Here is a 23,762-nt window from a genome sequence, read left to right as displayed (position 1 = left end):
TGAAAGGACATATGAAGAGTAGGCTGTGCGTTTATTTCAAAAGCCAAGTCTGTACTTTGTCTCTCTTCAGTTGCTTCATGCACACAATTTTGTTTTTTATCACCTCAAGTGGCTGCAGTGACAATTGTGTTAACTTTATCTAGTTAAGGGATGATGTAGCCTGGAGCAAACACTGATTCTCAACAAACATACTCTAACTAGTTACCATCCTTATTCAGTCAATTTCTACCTTTTTTTTTTTTTCCAGATGTGGGGAGAGACAGTAAGCTTACATTTTTTTGCACCAGTAAGGTTTTTACAGTGACTCGTTGAGAAGACAAGTTATGATATAACTAGCAGCTGTGATAATGAAGACTATCTGAGTAGGAAAGAGCACTGATTTTGAGGAGTGTGAAAGTCAAACTCTAGCAGATGGAAAAAGGATAGTGTTGTGAAATGTGATTTCACTACCATATACTGAAACTATGATAGACATGGACAAGTCAGTGAGTACTGCATCATAGCAACTATTTAAAAGATGATCTTATTACAGTCTAAAGTTATCCATTCTGTTGTCAAACAAAATAACTTTTTTTTTTTGTAGGTAATATATCCTCAGCATTCAAAACTTACAGATAAAGAGGTGAGTAAGAGCTATTACATATACAGTACAGTACATAGTATGTAACTTTAAAATTGTGTGTTTCAGGAAATAAAACTGCTCCGTTATTTTTTTTCCATTCCAGAAAACCAGTATTTGCTATTTGTCTTTTCCAGATTCCAATTCAGGTAAATGCTTCCTTTACTTTGTCATCTGAAATCGGTGTGTGTTCTATTTCCAGCTCAAACTATACTAAGATAGAGTTAAGTTTGACCGTACTTATCAGTAATTTAGGGTAAACCTGCATTACAAGGAATGTTGTGATTATCCACCCCCATCCCCACCCCCAAGCATTACAAACCAGGAAATTCACAGTTTACCTTAATTTAAAATAGGGCTGTCAAGCGATTTAAAAAAATTAATCACACGATTAATCGCGCTGTTAAACAACAATAGAATACAATTTATTTAAATATTTTTGGATGTTTTCTACATTTTCAAATATATTGATTTCAATTACAACACAGAACACAAAGTGTACAGTGCTCACTTTGTTTATTTTTGATTACAAGTATTTTCCCTGTATAAAAACAAAAGAAATAGTATTTTTCAATTTACCTAATACAAGTACTCTAGTGCAGTCCCTTTATCATGGAAGCAGCAAAGAGTCCTGTGGCACCTTATAGACTAACAGACATATTGGAGCATAAGCTTTTGTGGGTGAATACCCACTTCGTCAGATGCATTTATTCACCCACGAAAGCTCATGTTCCAATTCGTCTGTTAGTCTATAAGGTGCCACGGGACTCTTTGCTGCTTTTACAGATCCAGACTAACACGGCTACTCCTCTGATATTTTATCATGAAAGTTGAACTTACAAATGTAGAATTATGTACAATGTAAAATTTTAGATCCTGCAAGTCCACTCAGTCCTACTTCTTGTTCAGCCAATTGCTCAGACAAACAAGTTTGTTTACATTTGAAGAAGATAATGCTGCCTGCTTCTTGGTTACAATCTAACCTGAAAGTGAGAACAGGCATTCTTATGGCACTTTTGTAGCTGGTGTCACAAGATATTTACGTGCCAGATGCGCTAAAGATTCATATGTCCCTTCATGCTTCAACCATCATTCCAAGGGACATGCGTCCATGCTGATGACAGGTTCTGCTCGATAACAATTCAAAGCAGTGTGGACTGATGCATGTTCATTTTCATTATCTGAGTCAGGTGCTACCAGTAGAAGGTTGATTTTCTTTTTTGGTGGTTCGGGTTCTGTAGTTTCCGGATCAGAGTGTTGCTCTTTTAAGACTTCTGAAAGCATGCTCCACGCCTCGTCCCTCTCAGATTTTGGAAGGCACTTCAGATTCTTAAACCTTGGGTCAAGTGCTGTAGCTATCTTTAGAAATCTCACATTGGTACTTTCTTTGCATTTTGTCATATCTTCAGTGAACAACTTAAAATGAACAACCTGTGTTCGGTCATCATCCAAGACTGCTATAACAAGAAATATGTGGCAGAATGCAGGTAAAATAGAACAGGGGACATAAAATTCTCCTCCAAGGAGTTCAGTCACAGATTTAATTAACACATTTTTTTAATAAGCGTATCAACATGGAAGCATGTCTTCTGGAATGGTGGTCGAAGCATGAAGGGGCCTACAAATGTCTAGCATATCTGGCATGTAAATACCTTGTAGTGCCAGCTACAAAAGTGCCATGCAAATGCCTGTTCTCCCTTTCTGGTGACATTGTAAATAAGACATGGGCAGCATTATCTCCTGTAAATGTAAACAAACTTGTTTGTCTTAGCAATTGTCTGAAGAAGAAGTAGGACTGAGTGGACTTTTGTAGGTTTTGAAGTTTTACATTGTTTTGTGTTTGAGTGAAGTTATGTAACAAAAAAAAGCTACATTTGTAAGTTGCACTTTCATGACAGATTGCACTACAGTACTTGTATGAGGTGAATTGAAAAATACTATTTCTTTTATCATTTTTTACAGTGGAAATATGTGAAATAAACAAGATACACTTTGATTTCAATTACAACACAGAATAATATATGAAATTGTAGAAAAACATCCAAAAATATTTAATAAATTTCAATTGGTATTCTGTTGTTTAACAGTGCAATTAAAACTGCAATTCGTTTTTTTAATCGCAGTTAATTTTTTTAGTTAATCACATAAGTTAACTGCGATTAATTGACAGCCCTAATTTAAAATATTAAAATCTAGTTATTTGTACTGCGCTAATCTGTAGGAACCCCAGTTTATTATGTGTAAGTGAATTATTAGGAATGTTAGCTTGTCAAAAGTGTGCTTTTCTTTCCACCTGATGGTCTCAAAGCATTTTATAAACAGTGACTAAACCTCCCAATATAACTATGAAATGGGTGGGTTATACAGATGGGGAGACGGGGGCTCCGAGGTTAAATATTTAAGGTTAGTAGGAGGTGGGAATATTGGATGGAAAGAATTAAATGCTTCTAACTTGTTAAAAGTCTGTATTTCATTGTTATAAAAGCATGTCTAGAAGTAGAATGCTAGGCTCTCTGTCTTCTGTTTCTGTAATTCTTTCCTCTATTACTGTGTGTGGTCCTGCTTGCTGAACTCTTCTTTCACTTATCCTCTTCCTTCTCAACTTCCAAAGGGAGTTGAAGACTTGTGATTAGCAACTTGGGCCCCCTGCAAAGTTCGGATTCTGTAATTTTTAAGAGGAAGGATGTGGGAAAACAGGTTTGCTGTTAATATGCTCTGCCAAAAGTTTTTAGCTGTTACGTAACTTTTACAATTTGGTTACCCTTATTTTTGCCTATTGTCTTGTGACTAAAAGTGAGATAATATATTTTCTTTGTTCTTATACCTGTGGTAGAGGAGCAGTTCCTTCCTGAGTCCTGCATATAATTGGTTTACATTCTGAATCATGAAATATATTACCCTCACCCGAGATTACTATAAATGTTAATGGTTGCAAATTTATCCAACACTTATAAGTCACACAGGAAAGTATAATGTATCAAAAATAAAACCTAACTTTAAACTCAAAAATAGTACTAACATACTTTTAGAAATAATAAGTTAAATTATCCTAGGAGTATAGTGTATAAAACTGGATTAATTTGAGGAGAGAAACCATTGTTTGTTGCTGATAGTGAGACTTACTTTAGAGTTCCTATCATAATGGTCGTGTATGAAAAAAAATATAGATCATGAGAGTCCTTCCCGGGATGAAAACGCTATTCCAGAGGTTTAGCCTGGAAAATTGTTTATATTAACAAATAAAATAAAAGCTATACAACTTGAAGATGTTTTTTGTTAGGCTTTAAATCTGAGCAGGAAAGCTTAATACAACATAAGAACAAATTTTGTAGGAGGTTGTTAGACTGTGTCTCTTGATTCAGCTGCAAGCTATCAGGCCTTTCATGGCATAGAGGGCATAGAATGTATCAGGCTGTGTGACAATGAATTTTGTTGAAAAGTTATCAGTTGATATATGCACTGTATTAAGACAAGTTTCTTTTGTTTCTAGAATATAATGTAAGTAGACTTTGTAGTGGTAATAGATTACTTTCAGAGCAAAATATGAATTTTATTTTTCCTTAGTTTGTTATGCAGACCTGCCTCGTACTTTGTCTTTCAAAATAATTGAAACAGATGCTGGTGACAAGTGGAGGCGAAACATACTTATGCTGTCCACTTTGCACTTTGTCTTACTTTTGTACAGCATTTCTATTATTTGTTCATTTCTGTGCCAATTAATTTAACTTGCCTATTTTACTTTCAACAACCATGATCAGAAATCGGTTTAAGACATTATTGAAGTTACTAAATATACTGCAGTGGCCATAAAAGTAAGAGTTAATTAAATAAAACACTAGTGACATAACTGCTTTTTTTCCTTTAGTTCTAATCACCTGAGAAACAGAAGAGCGGAGTTTAGATTGAAGTAACTACAGTTAAAAACCAAACAGTCGTCTTGTGTTTGATGCTGCATAGATGGTTGTAGAAAGAACATTCACCTACCTTCTCAGTTAAATTACATAAGTAGAAAGAAGCTGTTAAATAAATAGCCTTTGCGTCCTGAACAATATGACAATATGTGTAGTCATTTGGTGTTAATGATTCTAAGGATAACTTACTTTCAGGGCTTGTCTACATGGACACCTTACATTGGATTAATTTGTTAGGTCTGAATCCAGCACATTAACTGTACTTAAATAAAGTATGCCCACACTGCTTTGTTATACAGGCTTAAAGTACTTTCCTTGCTGATCATATCTATGCTGCTCTGTTTGTTTTAATTAACTGCACAGCATTCTGGGCAGATATCCCATGGTGCAATGTTCTGCTGCTCAGCTATATGCTCTGGGATTTTTCTCAGTGCATTGTGGGATGCTTACTGAAACCTACAGGAATTTTGAGACTTGAGGTCAAACTAACCAAACGCATGATTCCTCTCCTGCCATCCATAAATCATCCATATTTTGCCAGCGACACTTTTGAACTGTTATCAGCCACCATGGAGGGCACGCTGCTGTGATCATAACAGTCATTAATAAGAATAGGATGATTCACATGCATTGGCATTTGTGCAGTTAGATGGATTTGGCTGGGCATCTGAACAGCTTTGGATTCCACAGCAGTATAGCTACAGATGGACATAAAATGGAGCAGTTACCTTCTCAGGGCATTTTTCTGGAGCAGTTTCATTCAGTTGAGCACCACTGACTGGTGGGAGAGGATAGTGATGCAGAACCAGGAGGACCAAGAGGCCACCGAACTTAAGGATGTGGAATTCTGCTTTCCTAATATCTGTGTGGTGCTTACCCTAGAGCTGCAGTAGCAGAATACCAACATGAAAACTCTCCTCAGCTTGGGGAGGCATGTTTCCATCACCACGTGGAAGCACGCCATGCCTGATTGCTACTGGTCAGTAGCCTAATCACTTTGGGGTTGTCATGAGATGTTTAATGCTGTTAAGATAGTGCTGCTGTGCCAGGTCATCAGCATTGCAATGCATGTGGCTTTGTATGGATGGGGCTCCTGAACTTCATTGGGCTGTAGACGGGGCCTGTGTTCCTATTCTTTGAGCCACCACTGCCACACCAGGCCAAAGACGTTATCAACAGGAAAAGGGTATTTCTCCAGGGTGCTGCAAGGCCTACTTGATCACTGTGAAGATCACATTCTTAATGTAGGGTGGTTGAGAAAGGTCCATGATGCTAAAATAGGTAGAAATTCAGGTCTACTTGCTGGAATGAACAAGGGAATTTTTACTCCCCTAACCACTATGGTCACTAAAGGAGTTAGGATTTCTCCTGTCATTTTGGGAGACCAAGCCATACTCTTTGCTTCCCTGGCTTATGGAACTTTTACTGGACACGTAAATAAGAGAAAGGAGTGATTAACAATACCCTGAGTAGTTGCAGAATGACAGTGGAGCATGCATTTGGAAGACTGAAAGGAAGGTGATGGTGCTTTCTATCAAGGCTGACTGTTTTTCATCATTATGTGCCTTGTGTGATAAGTGCTTGGCATATATTGCACAACGTCTGTGAGAGCAAGGGAAGAAACCCTGGAGGAAGGGCGGGAGCAGGTGGCAGGGAGAGTTTCTGAATGTTATGGACAGCTGGAGAGGGTATCTTGCAAGGAAGATTATTTTCTGTGGCCCAAAACACCAAATAGTTCACTTAAAAAAAAAAAAAAAGTTGCATGTGGACTAAAAGCACTGTAAGACAAGCAAACTGAAGTTACTCTGATGCATCATCTCTGTGTGGACAAGCCCTCAATTAAAGTCTGTTAAAATCAAGATACCATTATTTCCTCCTTTTTTTTTCTGTTTTTGTTTTGGCATAGGTTGTCTTGGAGACACACAGTTTTGTTTTAGATTCCGACAGTCTTCTAGTAGGAGGCTCTCACTGCATTGTATGCTGGACCAGCTGGACAGAGACTTACCAGTTTCCTTAAAGGTTGGAAATACACTAAAGGAAATATATCCCAGTTTAAAAACAGAAAGTTCAGAAGTACACTTAAAATTTAGCACAGGTACCCTAATTCTGATCTGAATTTTTGGTGGTGTCATAATGACCAAATTTAATTTAGAGAAGCTGATTAAGAAACATTTTCAAAGAGAAATATTCATCAAATTCCTTCTTTTTTTTGCATGATATTAGTGGATAGTATTTGAATTGTAAAGTATTCTAGTAGTTATCACTTTTATTAAGTGCTTTTTCTGTATACACCTTTACCTCGCTATAACGCTGTCCTTGGGAGCCAAAAAATCTTACCGCGTTATAGGTGAAACCGCGTTATATCGAACTTGCTTTGATCCGCCAGAGTGCGCAGCCCTGCTCCCCCCGGAGCGCTGCTTTACCGCGTTATATCCAAATTCGTGTTATATCGGGTCGCGTTATATTGAGGTAGAGGTGTATATGCTATTCATCGCTAGATAAGTGGTGTGGTACAAGGAAATTCCACTGATGACCAGATCCAGGGGTTGCCCTGAACACTAAAGATAGAAAGTAGTCAGATCCATGGTCTTGAATAAATAATTGATTTGGTTTCTTAATGAAAAATAAAAATACTTTTCACTTTCCAAGATCTGAATTCAGAGTTCTGTTTTTCTTTCAGCTATTGATGGCATCACCTAAATCGAAGCTGCACTTTCTGAATTCCTTTACAAAACTAATTATCTTCATCTACGTCTGGGAAAATACAGAACCCTGAACTCAAGCCTTGATTGATAAATATAGGTGGAAAAGGTTGTGAATTCTTGGGTTTAGGGTGGATGGAAATGGTTTAAATACTTTGTGCTAAAATAGATTTGTTTTAAGTTTGTGCATTCTTTTTCTTAATGATTTGGGAATGTTTTAGATGAACTTTTTAACGTGTGCTTTTAAACATTAGTTCATAGTCATATGATTTCAATACAAACCAAAATCAGGAGACCAAGATTTAAATTACTAAAATATGAAAAGGAAAGGGAAAAATCTTGAATACTTAATGAAAATGTCCACAGTGAGCCTAGAATGAAGGATTCCTTATTTGTCAGACAGGTTTTAACTAAGGCTAAGATTTTTATCACAGTTATTTTTAGTAAAAGTCACAAATAGGTCACGGGCAATAAACAAAAATTCATGGCGCCCGTGACCTGTCCTTTACTTTACTAAAAGTAACTTGGGGGGGTGGGTGGGAGGGGTAGGGATAGGTAGGGGGTGAGGAATGGAGTCCCATGGGGGGGGGGGAGATTGACAGGTGCCGCCCTGCGTGCCCCCCGCCCCCCTCAGTTCCAGGGGCTGCAGCAAGGGGTGCAGCCACGGGGGAGTACACAACCCCCTCTCCAGAGCTGGCTGCAGCTATGGGACGGGTGCGCAGCCCCGACTGCAGCCCTGCCAAGCCGTGGCGGGGATGGGGGGTACATGGCCCTGGGAAGCCACCAGTAGGGTGCATGGCCCCTGGTCTAGCTAACGGGCAGGGGCACGTGGCCTCGGCCCTGGCTGTGGTCCCCAGTGAAAGCGTCCCGGCAGGGGCATGTGGCCCTGGCTGCAACCCCTGGTGGAAGCAGCCAGACTGATGCTGCAGGGTCCTGATTCCAGCCAGCCCCATTTGTAGGGCAGGGGCGCACAGTTCTGCCTCCTTCTCCTGGAGCCCTAGAAGTCACGGAGGTCCGGTAAAGTCATAGAATCTGTGAACTGCATGACTAAATTGTAGCCTTAGTTGTAAAATATGAACTGTAATCCAAGTATATGGTGTATGCCTGTTGGTTGTTTAAGATAATCTGTATTGTCAAGTGACAAATTTTAAACAATTTTTTTTTAGGTCAGCAGAAGCTCTTCAGTTCACTGTTAAACCTTACACTATGTAGCATAGCTCTCTTTTTTTTTTTTTTTTTTACAAAATTCAGTATTGACCTGTTTATTTTTTTTTCTTACTGATAATCCATGCCAAACTGTTGATGAGCCAAATTATAGCATTATATTTGACTTTCTGATAGTGTTTTCCAGGGGAAACTAAATCTGGTTGCAGAAAATTTCAGGGGGACATGGGTACAGGGATAATAGAAACAGCAAGCACATTGAACAAACAAGTCCAGCTAGTGCTACAATAAGTCCATCTTGAGCTTTTTTGTTCAAGCAGTTGTAGAATTTTTAGTTCCTGTAAAGAGGGTGAAGCAAATTATCCTTTCACTTTACCATATATATCAAATTTAGAGTATGTAAGAAAACATGATGTTTTAGATAACACCTAGAATGTTCAAAAATAGGGAACAGTCTTTACTTTCAAATTATTGATTTTTTTTAATTTATTTTATTTATTTATTTTTTTAACAGAAGGACCCTGCATATTACTATGGCTATGTATATTTTAGACAAGTTCGAGACAAAACATTAAAAAGAGGCTACTTCCAGAAGGTAATGAAATGTCTTACTAGAAAAACATGTACAACATCTATTCCAGAGCCCATTAGACTTGAAGCTCAATAAGGCAGAAGCAGTGCTCATGCTTTTCTTTACAGTTCTGAGTATATTGGTGCTCAAGAAATGAAATATCACTTACCTACCATTGAACTGTAGCTGCAAAAAAAAGTGTAGGGCATTCATTGTGTTCTTCCCACTATAAATGTTATTCAGAAGTCATTATTTTATATAGTCTGCATGTATATCTCCAAAATAATTGTATCCACAGTACCTTTTAGTAAGAGTAGTCCATCAAATGGAAGAAAAACTCCAATAGCAAGTTTGGGTTTTGTACGTTTTAGTTTATAGGATCAGAGAAATAGATTCCTGGTACTCTGATTCCTGAGGGTGAAAATCCTTATATCAAGCTGATGTACCTTACAATGTGAAGAAGCCATACTAGAAAAGCGGCAAAGAGTCCTGTGGCGCCTTATAGACTAACAGATGTATTGGAGCATGAGCTTTCGTGGGTGAATACCCACTTTGTCAGATGCATGTAGTGAAAATTTCCAGAGGCAGGTATAAATATGCAAGCAAGAGTCAGGCTAGGGATAACAAGGTTAGTTCAATCAGGGAGGATGTGGCCCTCTTCTAGCAGTTGAGGTGTGAACACCAAGGGAGGAGAAACTGCTTTTGTAGTTGGCTAGCCATTCACAGTCCTCATCCTCCCTGATTGAACTAACCTCATTATCCCTAGCCTGATTCTTGCTTGCATAAGGTGCCACAGGACTCTGCCACTTTTACAGATCCAGACTAACACTGCTACCCCTCTGATACCATACTAGAAAGTAACTCAGACTAGGTGACTTATAGAAATTTTATAAATAAAATTCCAGTCCACACTGGTGAAATTAAGTAATCATGTTAGTAAATGGTTGGAGAATACTGTTCTGAGAAAACTGTGCTTAATGGCTTTGGAACTGTTATAGCACATTTTCAAGCTATAGTGTGGGCCAAGCTTTAAATAGTACTCATTTTAATAGGGGGAAGAACATCAACTCTGTTGAATTCAGTCTTTTCTAAGTTGTTTCTTATATTTACATCTCTTAGCTCGTGATCCACTCCCTTCCCATTATTGGTTCTGATCTAGACCTTTTATAGGTTCCCATATCTGAAAGATGGAAAGGCGTGTATGTGTGAACCAGTGCTGTTGTGGCTCTACTCTGAAAAATGCTCAAATTTTTGTTTATTTTTTAAAACACTTTACTTAACACATTTTCTGTGTCTGAAGTAATATTTGTGTACTTCAATGACAAATAATTTTAACTACTTTTCACTCTTGTTAGCCCTGCAAATCCAACAAAACTACAGCAGAATTAACTGAATTTTATTCTGGCTTTTATCTAATCAACAGAATTGTTAACCAAATTCCAATTGTAGGGTTAAACTTTACTCTCACTAGAAGCTTGCATAAGTATAACTGAGGGCAGAATTTGGCTTGCAGAGTATAAATTACTGGTGATGATGCACAAGCGAGAAAGAACTCAGTTTGTCTTTGTTTCCTGGTTGAGCTGCAGGTTAGGCTGTTATTAAAGCCACCTGTTTAATTATAGTAAACTGAGCAAGCTTAACACAGAAGCCTTTGTATTGCACACAATCACACCATGCCATTTGTTTTTTACAGCCAAACTACACTATATTGAAACAATAAATTGGTGGCTGCTGGCATTTATAGATCTGTTTGTCGCTACTTGTAGTTACACATTTGGTTGAAAACTCACACTTGTTGCTAAATGATTGGGGGGTTTTTTTGGTAAAAATGCCTATTTCTACTTTTCGAAGGGAATCAATTAAAATGATTTAATCTTGGATTATTTTGCTGCTTTCTTTATTCCAGTCCTTGGTTCTCATCAGCAAACTACCTTATATCCATCTTTTCCACGCTGTGCTTAGGCATATAGCACCAGAATATTTTGTAAAGAATGAACCTTTCCTGGAAGCAGGTTAGTTAATACCACTTTATTGGTTTGGAAAAGCTCATAAAAGCTTACATAAATTCTATGCAATAAATAAGCTAAATACTAATGGCATTTTCTAGCTTGTTAATAACAGGAAAAAAAGATTGTAGTTTGCATGTATTTTCTATCTGGGTGGGCTGTTAGTTAAACTCTTAAAAATTGGGTTGAAGACTTATTATCTAGAACAGTGGTCTCCAAAGTGGGGTGCGCAAGAGGATCCTTTGGAGTGTGTGGCAGGAGGAGCACTCTTTTTTTTGCGCTTTGGCAGTTCGGGCGGGAGTCTGAGTGGCTTTTTTTTTTTTTTTTCTTCGGCGTGGCAGGGGGTGCTGATCAAAAAGGTTTGGAGATCACTGATCTAGAAGATTATAATATGGTAGAACCTGACTCCTTCCAAGGGTATCACAATGCTCCCCATTGAAGAGCCAGAAATCTGTCCTCTCAGTCTGGGGACCACCTGCTCAACACAGGTAGTTGCCAGCCTCTGTAATTTGCTCTCCTTGCAATTTTGATTCACTGTCACAGAGAAAGATATAATGGCTCTTGAGCTTTTGCTGATGAGAAGGGAGAGTAGGTGGAGGAGGCAGTGGCATTTTAATGGCTTCCTTATGCCCATTGGACCCTCTGAACTTCTGGAGCTACTGATATGGGGACACTAAGAATTTGGGTTTGCCTCCATCTCCCAGAAGCAACAGCAATAGGAGACTACCAATAATAAGTGACTCATCACTATCTCAGAGCTTCACTAAATGCCATAAATGGTCCAGGTGTGAGATACGTTCTCCTTTTTGCCCAGGCTGGTTCTGCCCTGAGCAGTGTCTTACTGCTTTGTACTTCAGTGAACAGCAATTTTGGAATCAACATTCAGTTTTTTTCAGCAATTTACTGAAGTGCGTATCTGCAGGGTTTTACTGTATTGTATCCCAATCTTTGACCAAAAAACAACTTTTTCTTCTGTGCTTAAAGCTCGCACCTGTGAACTAGTGAACAGTATTCACTACAAATTCTAGAAAACCTGTAGGCTTTCTAGCCACATGGCTTTATCATTGGCATATCACTAATATTTATTGTTTATCTTTAAAAAATTTAGTTGCAAACTGTGCTCATGGCTAATCTGTATAACCATGTGTTCCTTTTCTTTCTCTTGCTATGTAGTTGTACTTACCTAATACAATGGAGTCCTGATCCTAATTGTGGCCTCTGGCTGCTACTGTAATATAAATAAAAGGAAAAGAAGACAAAGTGATACCTTCTTATTGGACCAATGAATAATTTACAAAACCTTATATTAGAATAACATGTACCATTGAACTTGTCTATGGTATGCAATAAGATGTCTTCAGAATGTGAGACATACAAAGTAGATGACTAAGTGAAAAGTTCTCAGGGGAGTGATGCTGTTGGGGACAAATGTTAATTTAAGACTTAAATTGTTCAGTATGTATACAAGTAATTTGAATTTCTAGGAGTATGAGATATAAACTAGATATACAGCACACTGTATCTATTTGACTCTCTTTTTCAGTTTGTAGTGATGTTGATCATTGGCCACCACCAGTCCCAGGGAAAACACTAAATTTGCCTATTATGGGTATTATAATGAAGGTAAATGTATGGCTTTTTACCGGGTTTCCCCCTCCCCCATTGACTATATATATTCAATGTATTCTGCCTTGTTTTCATAGTTAAGATTGGGAGGATTCAGAGTAAATGTCCTGGAGCCCTTTGAAAACATATTAAAATAGATATTTATAATTTTAATCACTAATATTTTACATAGAGGTTCAAAACAAATGTTTAAAAAAAAATTGCAGTCCTCAGCAGCTAGCTAATTGCTGTTTCAACATCTTTCCTCCAGAATATACTTTCCAAGAGGTTTTCATAGTGATTTAATTGACATGCCAAAATATATTGGCACATTGGAGAAAACTTTAAAATATTTAGGGCTAATTTTTCTATTATATGAATGTAGCGCCATTCAGGTCAGTGGAGATACACTGATGGAAATTGGAGGAAAATCTGGCTTGTCCTAATAGTTTTACAATATTTTACAAATCTGCACATCAGTCAATATATGGGGCTTGGCAGTCCAAGAATTTAAGCAACTTAAAAACTATCCCTACCCCAATATTGAATACAAAATAAAATAATAAAAAAAAAACAATTAAAGCTTAACCTAGTACACAACTAAACCATAGCAACTGCAGTGGTTGGATGGTGATAGGAACTGAAGCATTTGGGAGCCATATTCCTTCATAGCCTTGAATGGATTTCATGCATGCAGAGTTTGTGACTGCAGAGTTGTTCTTAGCAAATGGTTCCAGGCTTGTGGCCAGAGGCCTGTGCATTCCCAAAGATGGAGATCTGTGAGACAAAATTCTGGAAGAATAAACTGTTCTTACTAATAAAGCAGTGTTCTGTTTTTATTATAACTTCTAATTGGCAAGAACTGAATCTGCCTTATTTTGGAGTATCTTCTGTTTTTCTAAATTCTGAATATTTAATTCTCAGATAAAAGAAAACAGAATGCTCTTTTATAATGGCTTTATTTTTTGGCATTTAGTTACTTGGAAAGTGTGGGAGGCTGTTACTGACACTTTCAGCTATATCATGGCTTCCCCCCCACCACACACACTATGCTTAGGCAATTACTAGCTCTGTTTCAGTCTGCACTCCTGAGCCTCCACTCCTCACTGGTTTCCAATATGATATGATTTAGGGTTGCAGTACTAACAGCTGCAGGCTGTGAGGTCAGGAACTACATAAACATTTTTCGGTTTGTTTTGGTTTCAACCAATATTTATAAAGAAGTCTGAGGTTTTGGGAGACACATTCTCAATGGTAACTACCATTTTAAACCGCGAAGTGTAAAACCTATATAGTATATTTCTTTCCTAACTTCTAAAATGCCACAGGTTCTGAGCTCTCTGTTTTCACTAGGATTTTTTCCTATTAAAATGAAACTTTCAGTTTGCCTCTGGTAAAACAAACCAATCATATTCTTATTTTTAAAAATGTTTAGTCATGTAATATTGTGTAGGATTCTTTAACATTAATATAGTTCTTGTAGCTGTGCTCTCTAGCTAGATTTTCAGTATTGTCAGGGGGAGTTAAGTATCACTCTTTGAAGTTGTACCCTCTTATTAATTATTTTCCAAAAAGTTCAGTCTGAGGCAGACAGCCTGCATGGAAAGCTTCAGCCCAAATAGTTAAAATTTGACAAAGTTTTATAACAAACTGAAAACAGGGTCTTCTAATGGGAAATGTCAGGCAAACTTAATAATAGCACTGCCTAAAATGTTGTCTCATACTTGGTATTCTAAGCTTAAATTAGTTGGATATAAGGAAAGCTAATTACTTTTTTTTCCCTCCTAAGGTGCGGATTCCAACATGTCATGACAAGCCTGGAACAACCCACATAGTACAGTTCACACACGAGGTAGGTATCAGATATTGCTATAGTACAGACCACTGAAAGAGAGCCTGTATCTTTCGATTTTAAATTATTACTATCTTGGTGTATTTTAGATATGTGAATTATAGTATTTTAATGCTGATATACCCAACATACACCTCTACCTCGATATAACGCTGTCCTCAGGAGCCAAAAAACCTTACCGCGTTATAGGTGAAACCGTGTTATATCGAACTTGCTTTGATCCACCGAGTGCACAGCCCTGCCCCCACGGAGCACTACTTTACCGCATTATATCCAAATTCATGTTGTATTGAGTCGCATTATATCGGGGTAGAGGTGTATCGGTTTTCTTGCTTTTTTGGATGAGTAAGTGAAAGCAGTTTGAGATGGCTTCTTTGTCTGTACAAATTTTGATGAGCTTGATCTTAAAGCACTGTCCATTCTAAATTATTTATTTTTGTTTCTACATGTACCCCTTTTAGAAATCAATCTTAATAAAATAAATGAAGAAAAATCAATAACACTATGCTGTCACACAAAGAGAGGCAGTATTGGTTATAGTTAGGCCCCAAGTTACTGAAGGCTGAACACATTGACTTGCATCTGGACAACAAATTGAAAGTTTGATGCAGATATTGGAGCACAGTGTAATTTGTTCCCTGTGAGAAGCCTGATGGAATGCTTATGTACGTCCCTTTCAGTATCTTTGCAGACCATCCTTTCACTGCAGTCTCCTGATTTTTTTATGCTCTTGTGTATTGTGCACCTTGAAGAAACCTATCTGAAGGAGAACAACATGTCTGTTTTCCTTAAAGGCATTTGATACTGTGTTTCACATCTCATGCTCTGGGTTGCATAGCCACACAGGCCATTTAATTTTGTGGTGCTGGGGCCTAGCAAAAAGGCAGCTGTACCTGAGAGAACATATTACTCAAATGTGATATGGTGGCTTAAGAGATGTTTCCATGAAGCATTGTTTGCCTGAATAGTTATTGAATAGTTTGAGACGTATGCAACAATTTTAGAGTGGGCCTGTGATGAAAAGGGAATTTTCTGTAGTATTTTTGCAAGTCCTATGTATGCTTCAATTTCTACTGAAGGTGGGGAGGACTAAGTCTGCTCTCAGAGCAGGCTTAGAGAGAGAGGTGGAATTACATCACTGAGCTGTCTGGAGCCCGAATGGGTCATTTAAAAAGGACTGGCCAAGGCCAACTCCATATCAGGGGAAATTCAAGAAGACAATGGAAAATCCAATAACCAGGACATTGACACCTAGCAACCAATGATGGAGAGGGAGATGGATTTCCCTGACTCTCAGCAGGGAAGCTGGGCATTGACCCCAGTTTGAGAACAAAGGACTTGGATGTGTAAGGTTGGGGGATAAAGGGTTGGCTTCTAGAATGAATCTGGGCTCTCACCTGGAAACTGTCAAAGGTGGTCAGACTGTGAGAGAGACACAGCACCTGAATAAGGGGTTCACTACACTGTGGCTGGGACTCTGGGCTAACCAGAATGAACTATACTTTAACCTTCATTTCTCTGTGCTAACCTAAGGATTGCAATGCTGTGTGCCAGGTAACGAATAAATGGTTACCTTGTTTTAAAAAGGCTGACTGTCGCATTGAGAGCGTGATGCTCTGAAGAGGTACAGTACAAGCCTCCTGCAAGACTCTGGTTTGGCTGGATTTGCTGCAGTGAGCCATGAGTGAGATGGGGATGCTGGTGCTGAAGGCCCACTCTTCAAGGCCACAGGCCTGCCCGTGTGGAACTGTGTGGGCCCTTGGGGTCCGGCACACCAAGGAGTCACTCCTAGGAGACTGATAAGCAGCTGGGGCATAGACCAGACCCTGTGACTCCGTGACAGTGCCATAAACCAAAAAGTCAGGATACTTTCCCTATAAACTATTTTCATTTTCAGTGGATTATAAAGGGAGTGGTGGTTTTGTCACAGTGGTAAAATCAGATTAGTAAATACCAATTTGTAAAAAGTCACAGAGGAGTCATGGAATTTGTTGTGGATGGGCTAATGGTTAGGGCACTAGCCTGGGATTTGAGACACCTGGATTCAGTTCTCTGCTCTGCCAAAGACTTCCTGTGTGACCTTGGGCAAGTCAGCCTCTATGTGCCTCAGTTCCCTATCTGTAAAAATTGGAATTAATAATACTTCCCTACTCTACAGGAGTGTTGAGGGTAAATACGCTAAAGATTGTGAAGCACTTTGCGATCTGCTGCTGATAAGCACTATATAAAAGATAGGTATTATTATTTATTAATTAATAAATTAGATAACCCGTTCCCAATTCTAGGTGCTTATGGCAATTGCAATAAACAAAATAAAACACTGAATGTGGCTATTTATCTAACAGTTTGGGAATTCAATCCCAACTAAATAATCTGTCATTCTACTACTTTAAACCCCTCCATAAAAACTCAGGAGCATATTTTCTTCCTGTGCCCCTTCTCTAATTGTGTCCTGATGGCAATCAAGTGCAGGCTCTCTTAGACCAAGGAGCAAGTTCCAAGGTTGAAAACGCCTTACAAAAAATATCCTGCCAGCGGCCCCTTTTTTGATCAAGGGGTTTATGATACAGAGGCCCATTGGTGGTTCACTCTTCTGTGTCAGCATCTCCTGTCAGGCCTGACATACTCATTACATCTGAGTCATGAGAGATACCTAAAAGGTGGCATGTAATATGGAAGACTAATAACTCACTGATCATTAATATTCTTGTGTGATGTATGTAGGGGTATGTACAGAGAGTTAAATATGTACTAGAAATTATGTTCTTAATTTATTTGGCAAGCAGTGCGTAAGCTCAGTCTGCCTTAGACAAAGGAATGTGTATTTGCTTGTATGACCAGCCTGGTTGTCAGACAGATACAATGAAGGCACATTTACATATAAGGTAAACAAAGCTATCAGTCTAACAAGTAGGGGTGAAGACAGCATGGCTCTACCTGCAAGCAGGAAAGAGAAGCTTGGTATGGGCTTACTCTTCAAATAATATATTTAAAAGGTTTGTCAGAGCATCAAATGGTAAGCAGTTGATCAACTGATTTATAATACGGTAACACTGTATACAAAGTGCAGCGAGTAAGGTCTTCTATGAAAGTCTGCAACACACTGATGATTAATATCATTGTGGGATGTATGTATAACACTGAGGAACTATGGATACTAACTGATATTGTGCTTTAAAGTCTGTGATCAAACAAAGGGAGAAACAGGTTTTCTCCCAGACAGGAGGGAAGGCAACTATCTACCTGTCTCCAGTAAAAATTAAGCAGTGTGGAATCAAAACAATGGAAGCTCTATTTACGTACAAATTAGCCGGGGAATGGGAAGAACAAGAAGGGGAAAAATAGCAAGATGCCTTCCTGGCTCTTGAAACAGAGATGATAAACTTTGGGCTGATATAAGAGGGGCAAAAAAGTCATTTGAGTTATCCATCACTTGGTGGATTCAAGGGGAGAGAACCCTTGAAGTCACAGAACTCTGAGTCCTTCAACCAAAGGGTTGAAGTTACTGGGACTGAATATTTGCGAAAAACATACTTAAGCAAATGATAACCTTGCCTAAGTTACACAGTCAACCTGTGGAACGCTTTGCCAGAGGATGTTGTGAAGGCCAAGACTATAATAGGGTTCAAAAAAGAACTAGATAAGTTCATGGAGGATAGGTCCATCAATAGCTGTTAGCCAGAATGGGCAGGAATGGTGTCCCTAGCCTCTGTTTGCCAGACGCTGGGCAGCAGGGGATGGATTATTTGATTACCTGTTCTGTTCATTCCCTCTGAAGCACCTGGCATTGGCCACTTTTAGAAGACGGGATACTGGGCTAGGTGGTCCTTTGGTTTGATCTAGTATGGCAGTTCTTATGTACTCGTAAAAGCATACTTTTACTGTTGTTTGTAACCATTGCTATCTTTACTCCTTATACTTGGTATGACTTAAACCTATGACTTCTTGTTTAATAAACTTGTTTTATTTTTGCTATAAAACAATTCAGTGTTGTGATTGAAATGAGTGTGTGTCAAATCCTGGTTAAATTAATGAGCTGCAGTGTATTGTCTCTTTAAAGGAGCAATTAAATTAATTATGTCTGAGTGTTCCAGGAGAGGGCTGTTCACTATTTGTTACCTGCAAGGCAAAGTTTGGACAGGAAGAGTCCTGAAGAGTTTGCTGGCAAGGCACACAAGCTGGTGTGTCAGGGAGTTGCCATGCAGCTTAGCAGTAGCAAAACTCTCATTTGCTCAGGCTAAGAGGGATAATACGGTAACTCACAATTCTGGAAATCCCAGCAGACTGTCTCATTGGCAGAAGATTTGGGGAAAATTTTGGATTGGAAGAGTGGTGCGGTTACTTTTCAAAGAGAAGAAGGCAGTGGAAATCAGGGTGTGATCTGGATGCTTGTATGCTGGCTGTTGGCATCAAGGCTGAGAGCCACAGCAGTGTAGCATTTAAGGCACACAGAGTTGCTGGGCAGGTGGCGTCATAACCCCTTACTGGTCTAGGTTGAACCCTAAAGCATCAGAGGGCTGTTAGTTCAAGCAGCTTAGTTGATACCATTACAGTTGACACCCATAGAGAGAGGTTACCAAGTGAAAAACCATTTAAGGCTCAAAGATGGTTTTATCTTTGCTTTAACCATCACCTTAAACTTCCCCTGGAAACTACTCAAAAGCAACTGCAGGCTCTGGAGCAAGGTTCCTTTAAATAAGTCAAATTTCTTCACATTGATTTCAGGATGCAGGCCGGTGGAGTGCAGCTTCCTCAGGATTTGGCTATTGGGGAGCTGACTCAAAAATTACTGTTTAAGGGACAAACCCCTAAAAGTTCCATATTTGGTCACAGAAGCCCTGGATATGATAAACCCACTGGTTTATATTTTCTCCTAAATCTCATGGGCTGAAATGTCTTAAACATTTGGTATCATCCCTGGGCTAAGACTAACAATTGCAACAAACTTAATGGATATCCTTACTTTATCCTTAGCACAGGTAAATAACTAATATGGATATGACATAGTACATATCCTGCTTTTCATTTTTGGCCCACTTTCTGCAAACATTTGAGGACAACTTTTATTCAATACTTTGTTTTATACTGACTAAAAAGTTAATTTTCTGCCTTTCAGGAAGACACACAGATCTCCATTGCTTTACCTACTGTTCATGAAGTGGATCTTTTCAAGTAAGAATTTGGCCTTATTTTTCAGTAGTATTGAATATTCACAAATCACACTCAGGCCAATAGGAGCTTCATGAAACATGACTCTCTAGTTAACCAACTAATTTTAACGGCATCTTTGCAAATAGTTGTTAAGGCATTGTTTGCATTAAGATGACTTAAGGAAAGTACATCTATCACTGGTTGAAAGTAACTACAATAAGTAGCAAGGTCTATATAATTGAATATTTATTTATGGGAAAACTGTTCTAATAACTTAAAAATCAGGTAAAATGTTTACTATAGTTTTTAAATGTCCTTTATCTAGTTCTGTCCTTTTAACTGGAATTTGTATTCATTCTGGTGATAAGTATATTGGAATTGTTTATATGCTCTTTCTATAAATCTGTTTGCAGATGTTTCTGTCCAGTATTCTTTCACATTCAGATGCTTTGGGAACTAGTGTTGTTAGGAGAACCAGTTGTTGTTATGGCACCATCACCTTCTGAATCTTCAGATACTGTTCTGGCACTTGTTAGGTAAATATGATAGAGCATCCGTACAGTACAAGTTCTGTTGATCTAAGAAGAATATTGAATAGCATCTAATGAAGCTCTAGAAATTTGACGTTTATTAGTGTCTCTTTAAGTGAAATACTGTATCTTTCTGTATATACTTAATTTAACCTTCTGTGTTTCTGTTCCACAGTTGTATTTCACCTTTGAAGTACTGCAGTGATTTTAGGCCCTACTTCACTATACATGACAGTGAATTCAAAGAATATACTACTCGTACACAGGCCCCGTAAGTAAGATTGATTACAGGTGTAAAAGTTGATGATCAGGTCATTCTTGCACCATAACAGTGGCTTAAAGTGAAAACTGAAAAAGAATAAATCTAATTTTTTGAGACTTCGGTTCTGGACATTTTGGAAAGAAAACCCCTTCTTTTTGGTGTTATGACGCAGCAGGCTATAGTTATACAAAATGGAGAATAAACTTGCTAGGCATTAGTACTGCTGAAAGCGATCTGGCAGTTATGTTGGATCACAAATTGAATGAGTCAGCAATTTGATGCAGTTGTGAAAAAGGCAAATATCCTTCTGGGTTTATTAACGGGAGTATCTGTTCCACTCAGCCCTGTAGTGGTGAGGCCTGAGTTGAAGTATTTTGTTCAGTTTTACTCCCTACAGATTGGAGAGAGTCCTAAGGAGATCAAGGAATATGATAAAGGGTTTAGAAAACATAACCTATAAAGAAGAATTAAAAACATAAAACAAAACAAAGCTGAGCATGCTTAGTCTTGAGAAAAGACAACTGAGGGGGGGACCTGATCAGTCTTCAGGTATGTTAAGGGCTGTTAAAAAGAGGATAATGATCAATTGTTCTTCATGTTCATTGAAGGAAGGACAGGAGAAAATGGGCTTAGTCTGCAGCAAGAGAGATTTAGATTAGATATTAGGAAAAACTTTCTAACTATAAGAGCAGCAGAGTCCTGTGGCACCTTATAGACTAACAGACGTATTGGAGCATGAGCTTTCGTGGGTGAATACCCACTTCATCAGATGCAATACGTCTATAAGGTGCCACAGGACTCTTTGCTGCTTTTACAGATCCAGACTAACATGGCTACCCCTCTGATACCTAACTATAAGGGTAATTAAGTTCTGGAATAGGCTTCCAAGGGAGGTTGTGGAATCCTCATCATTGGAGGTTTTCAAGAACAGGCTGGACAAATGCCTGTCAGGGATGGTTTAGGTATACTTGATCCTGTCGCTCGAGGTCCCTTTCATCCCTTCGTTTATATGATTCTGTTTTAATTGTGATTAATCCTGCTATTTAAGAGAAAAAGAAGAGCTGAAACCTGTGGTATAATATTAGTCTTTTCATATTTAGAATCATACTTGAAGTCAGTGGGATGTCTGTGTACCTGATTGGTGAAAGGGTTGAATCCTGAATGAGAAAAGATGCTTTGCTCTTCAGTAAGGGCTTGTCTGCATGGGGAAACTGACCAGAATAGCTACGGCAGAACAAATTATTCTGTAATAGTTATTCCAGAATAGTTCCTCATGGAGATGGTATATTCTGAAATAAGTCACTTTATTCCAAAATAATTATTGCATAAAATGACTAATTTTGGAATAGAGCATCGATACAAGGGTCTATCCTGGAATACCTATTGTATACTATAATAGCTTATTTCACAACAGCTATTCCATTAAATTTCCATGTGTAGACAAAATGTAAGAAAAAGTTTGTGCTTTCCTCCATGAACCTGTGTGAATGTATCAGTCATTTGTGGATTTTAGTATTTGGGAAATATGATTTGAAATCTTGAATTTTCATAATTGCTCTTAGACCAAATTGTGGCACTTCAGATCCATATTCAAATGTTGGTAACCAGATCATATACTTATATTCAAAATAAGTATTTCATTGAAATATTACAACTTAATCAATGATTGATTGTTTGCAATAAATTTACTGATCATTTTCTGAACAAGGTTGCTTTTAAAGTGTGAGCAACTGGTGACTGTTCTGCTGACATTTTTTCTTCTTTTAAAAAAAAATCTTTCTCAGAAAACACAGTAATGGAAAAGCATCCAAACTTGGACACTAGATTTGTGATCCATTTATTTTTAGCAAATAAATTGCAAACTGAATAACCAGTCGCATGGAATCCAAAGTAGTGTTTGTCTAAACTTTAGTGACCCCATGTTTAAAAATATCTGTTCATGTACACACGAGAGAGAAATGCATTCTTCTGGTTTTCTTCATTAAAAAATTTAGAGACTGGAAAAGGCCTTTATTTCTGAGAGTCCCTTGTTCTAAAGATGGTGAATTCTGACAATACAGTTTCCATGCAGTACTTCAGCACTCAGGGTAAAAATAGTGATAGCGTGTTTTTGTCTTACCATTTTTCTGTGAGAATTCATTTGAAAAAGACAAAAATACCCTATCACAAAACGATCACTCCACATCTGACCTCTCAGTCCTCAAAGGAACCTGCACAAACACCTTCAAAAGACAAGCCTGGGAGCTTAAATTCATAACTTGGCTAGACAATGAAAATAATGGACTTAATAGAGCCACTTGTTTTGTTTCACTGCAATAATCTGTAACCCACTAACCCACCTTTGCCCTATGACTGCAGTAGTCAGTTGCCCACTTTATCATGTGTTAATTCCTTATGCTTAACAGTCTGTTCCATATTGTATTTAGTTGTGACACTCCAATTACCTTTACCAGACCTGAAGAAGCTTGAAAACTTCTCTTTCACCAACAAAAGTTGGTCTGATAAAAGATATTATCTCACTAATCTTGTCTCTTATATACTGGGACCAACATGGCTACAACAACAGTGCAAACAAAAAAGGAAAAAATTATTAACAATGAAATACATTGAATTATGAAATGGTCTCCTAACACCTGGGGCTCCTTCAGTCTAGTTTTAGAAAGCTCGATGTTTTCCAATAGCAAACAATCAAGCATCAGCAGGGAAATAGACTAGATGATCTAATAAGTTTCTCCCCTCTTAAACTCCTGGTCATCTGGAGGAGCAATAGGTCATTTGAGAAAGGACGTGGACTGACACAAGTTTTAAAGTAATAACTGCTTGTCATTGTAAAACCTTGAAGTAGCCATTTGGCTTTTAGATATACACAGGATCAAATTGCTGTTATATCTATGTAAATCCAGATAAATTCCGTAGATTTGGATAGTTATTCCAGGGTTGTACCAGTGCAACTGAGGAGAACTTAGGCTAGAATTGGTACAACATGAGACTTGGCAGGAGTGCTGTCTTATTACAGTATAGACTTTAAATAAGGTTATGGCTACTCTTGGAATTATTAATATTGCTATCGGAAATCACCAAATACTAATTTAACCATAAATTCATTTTATTAAATCCAAAGGCCAAATGATATTTATACAATTGCTCTTAATATGCATAAAAAGCTAAATAATAAGCAGTTCACTACATCCAAACAGTAACAAAACATTTATAAGCATTTGATCAAGCTACTTACAAACTGGCTAGACCCAGGGGTGCTTAGATCCGTAGTAGTCGGGTCCAATGTGATCAGGCAGTGAACGAACCCTTTAAGAGTTTACGTTCTATACCCTTTAACAAACAAGTGATGTCATTGCCAATTACTGACTTCAGTTAATAACCAATTTGAG

At 38.1% G+C, this 23,762-nt stretch overlaps 1 protein-coding gene across 6 annotated transcripts in view; it reads left to right on the top strand.

The window, feature by feature from the left end:
* Positions 1-23,762, top strand: part of DENND6A (DENN domain containing 6A) — a 56,660-nt gene that overhangs the window by 17,728 nt on the left and 15,170 nt on the right. For 4 of the 6 annotated variants that reach the window (XR_005601143.1, XM_039546641.1, XM_039546639.1 and 1 more), the window contains 10 exons: positions 584-622; positions 726-768; positions 6,437-6,549; positions 8,911-8,991; positions 10,874-10,979; positions 12,517-12,596; positions 14,368-14,430; positions 19,547-19,602; positions 19,995-20,117; positions 20,287-20,382. Coding sequence is in view for 5 of the 6 variants with exons in the window: in XM_039546639.1 (XP_039402573.1) it covers positions 584-622; positions 726-768; positions 6,437-6,549; positions 8,911-8,991; positions 10,874-10,979; positions 12,517-12,596; positions 14,368-14,430; positions 19,547-19,602; positions 19,995-20,117; positions 20,287-20,382 (800 nt within the window). In the remaining variant the exon portion in view is untranslated. Of the gene's footprint in view, positions 1-247; positions 486-583; positions 623-725; positions 769-6,436; positions 6,550-8,910; positions 8,992-10,873; positions 10,980-12,516; positions 12,597-14,367; positions 14,431-19,546; positions 19,603-19,994; positions 20,118-20,286; positions 20,383-23,762 lie in introns of those variants that run through there. The other 2 variants (XM_039546640.1, XM_039546643.1) reach the window with 2 other exon arrangements.

This window comes from Mauremys reevesii, linkage group 7, assembly GCF_016161935.1.
Source record: "Mauremys reevesii isolate NIE-2019 linkage group 7, ASM1616193v1, whole genome shotgun sequence".
Taxonomy (NCBI): Eukaryota; Metazoa; Chordata; order Testudines; family Geoemydidae; genus Mauremys; species Mauremys reevesii.
The sequence above is the reverse complement of the archived record's forward strand: the minus strand, read 5'-3'. Positions and strand labels throughout refer to the sequence as shown.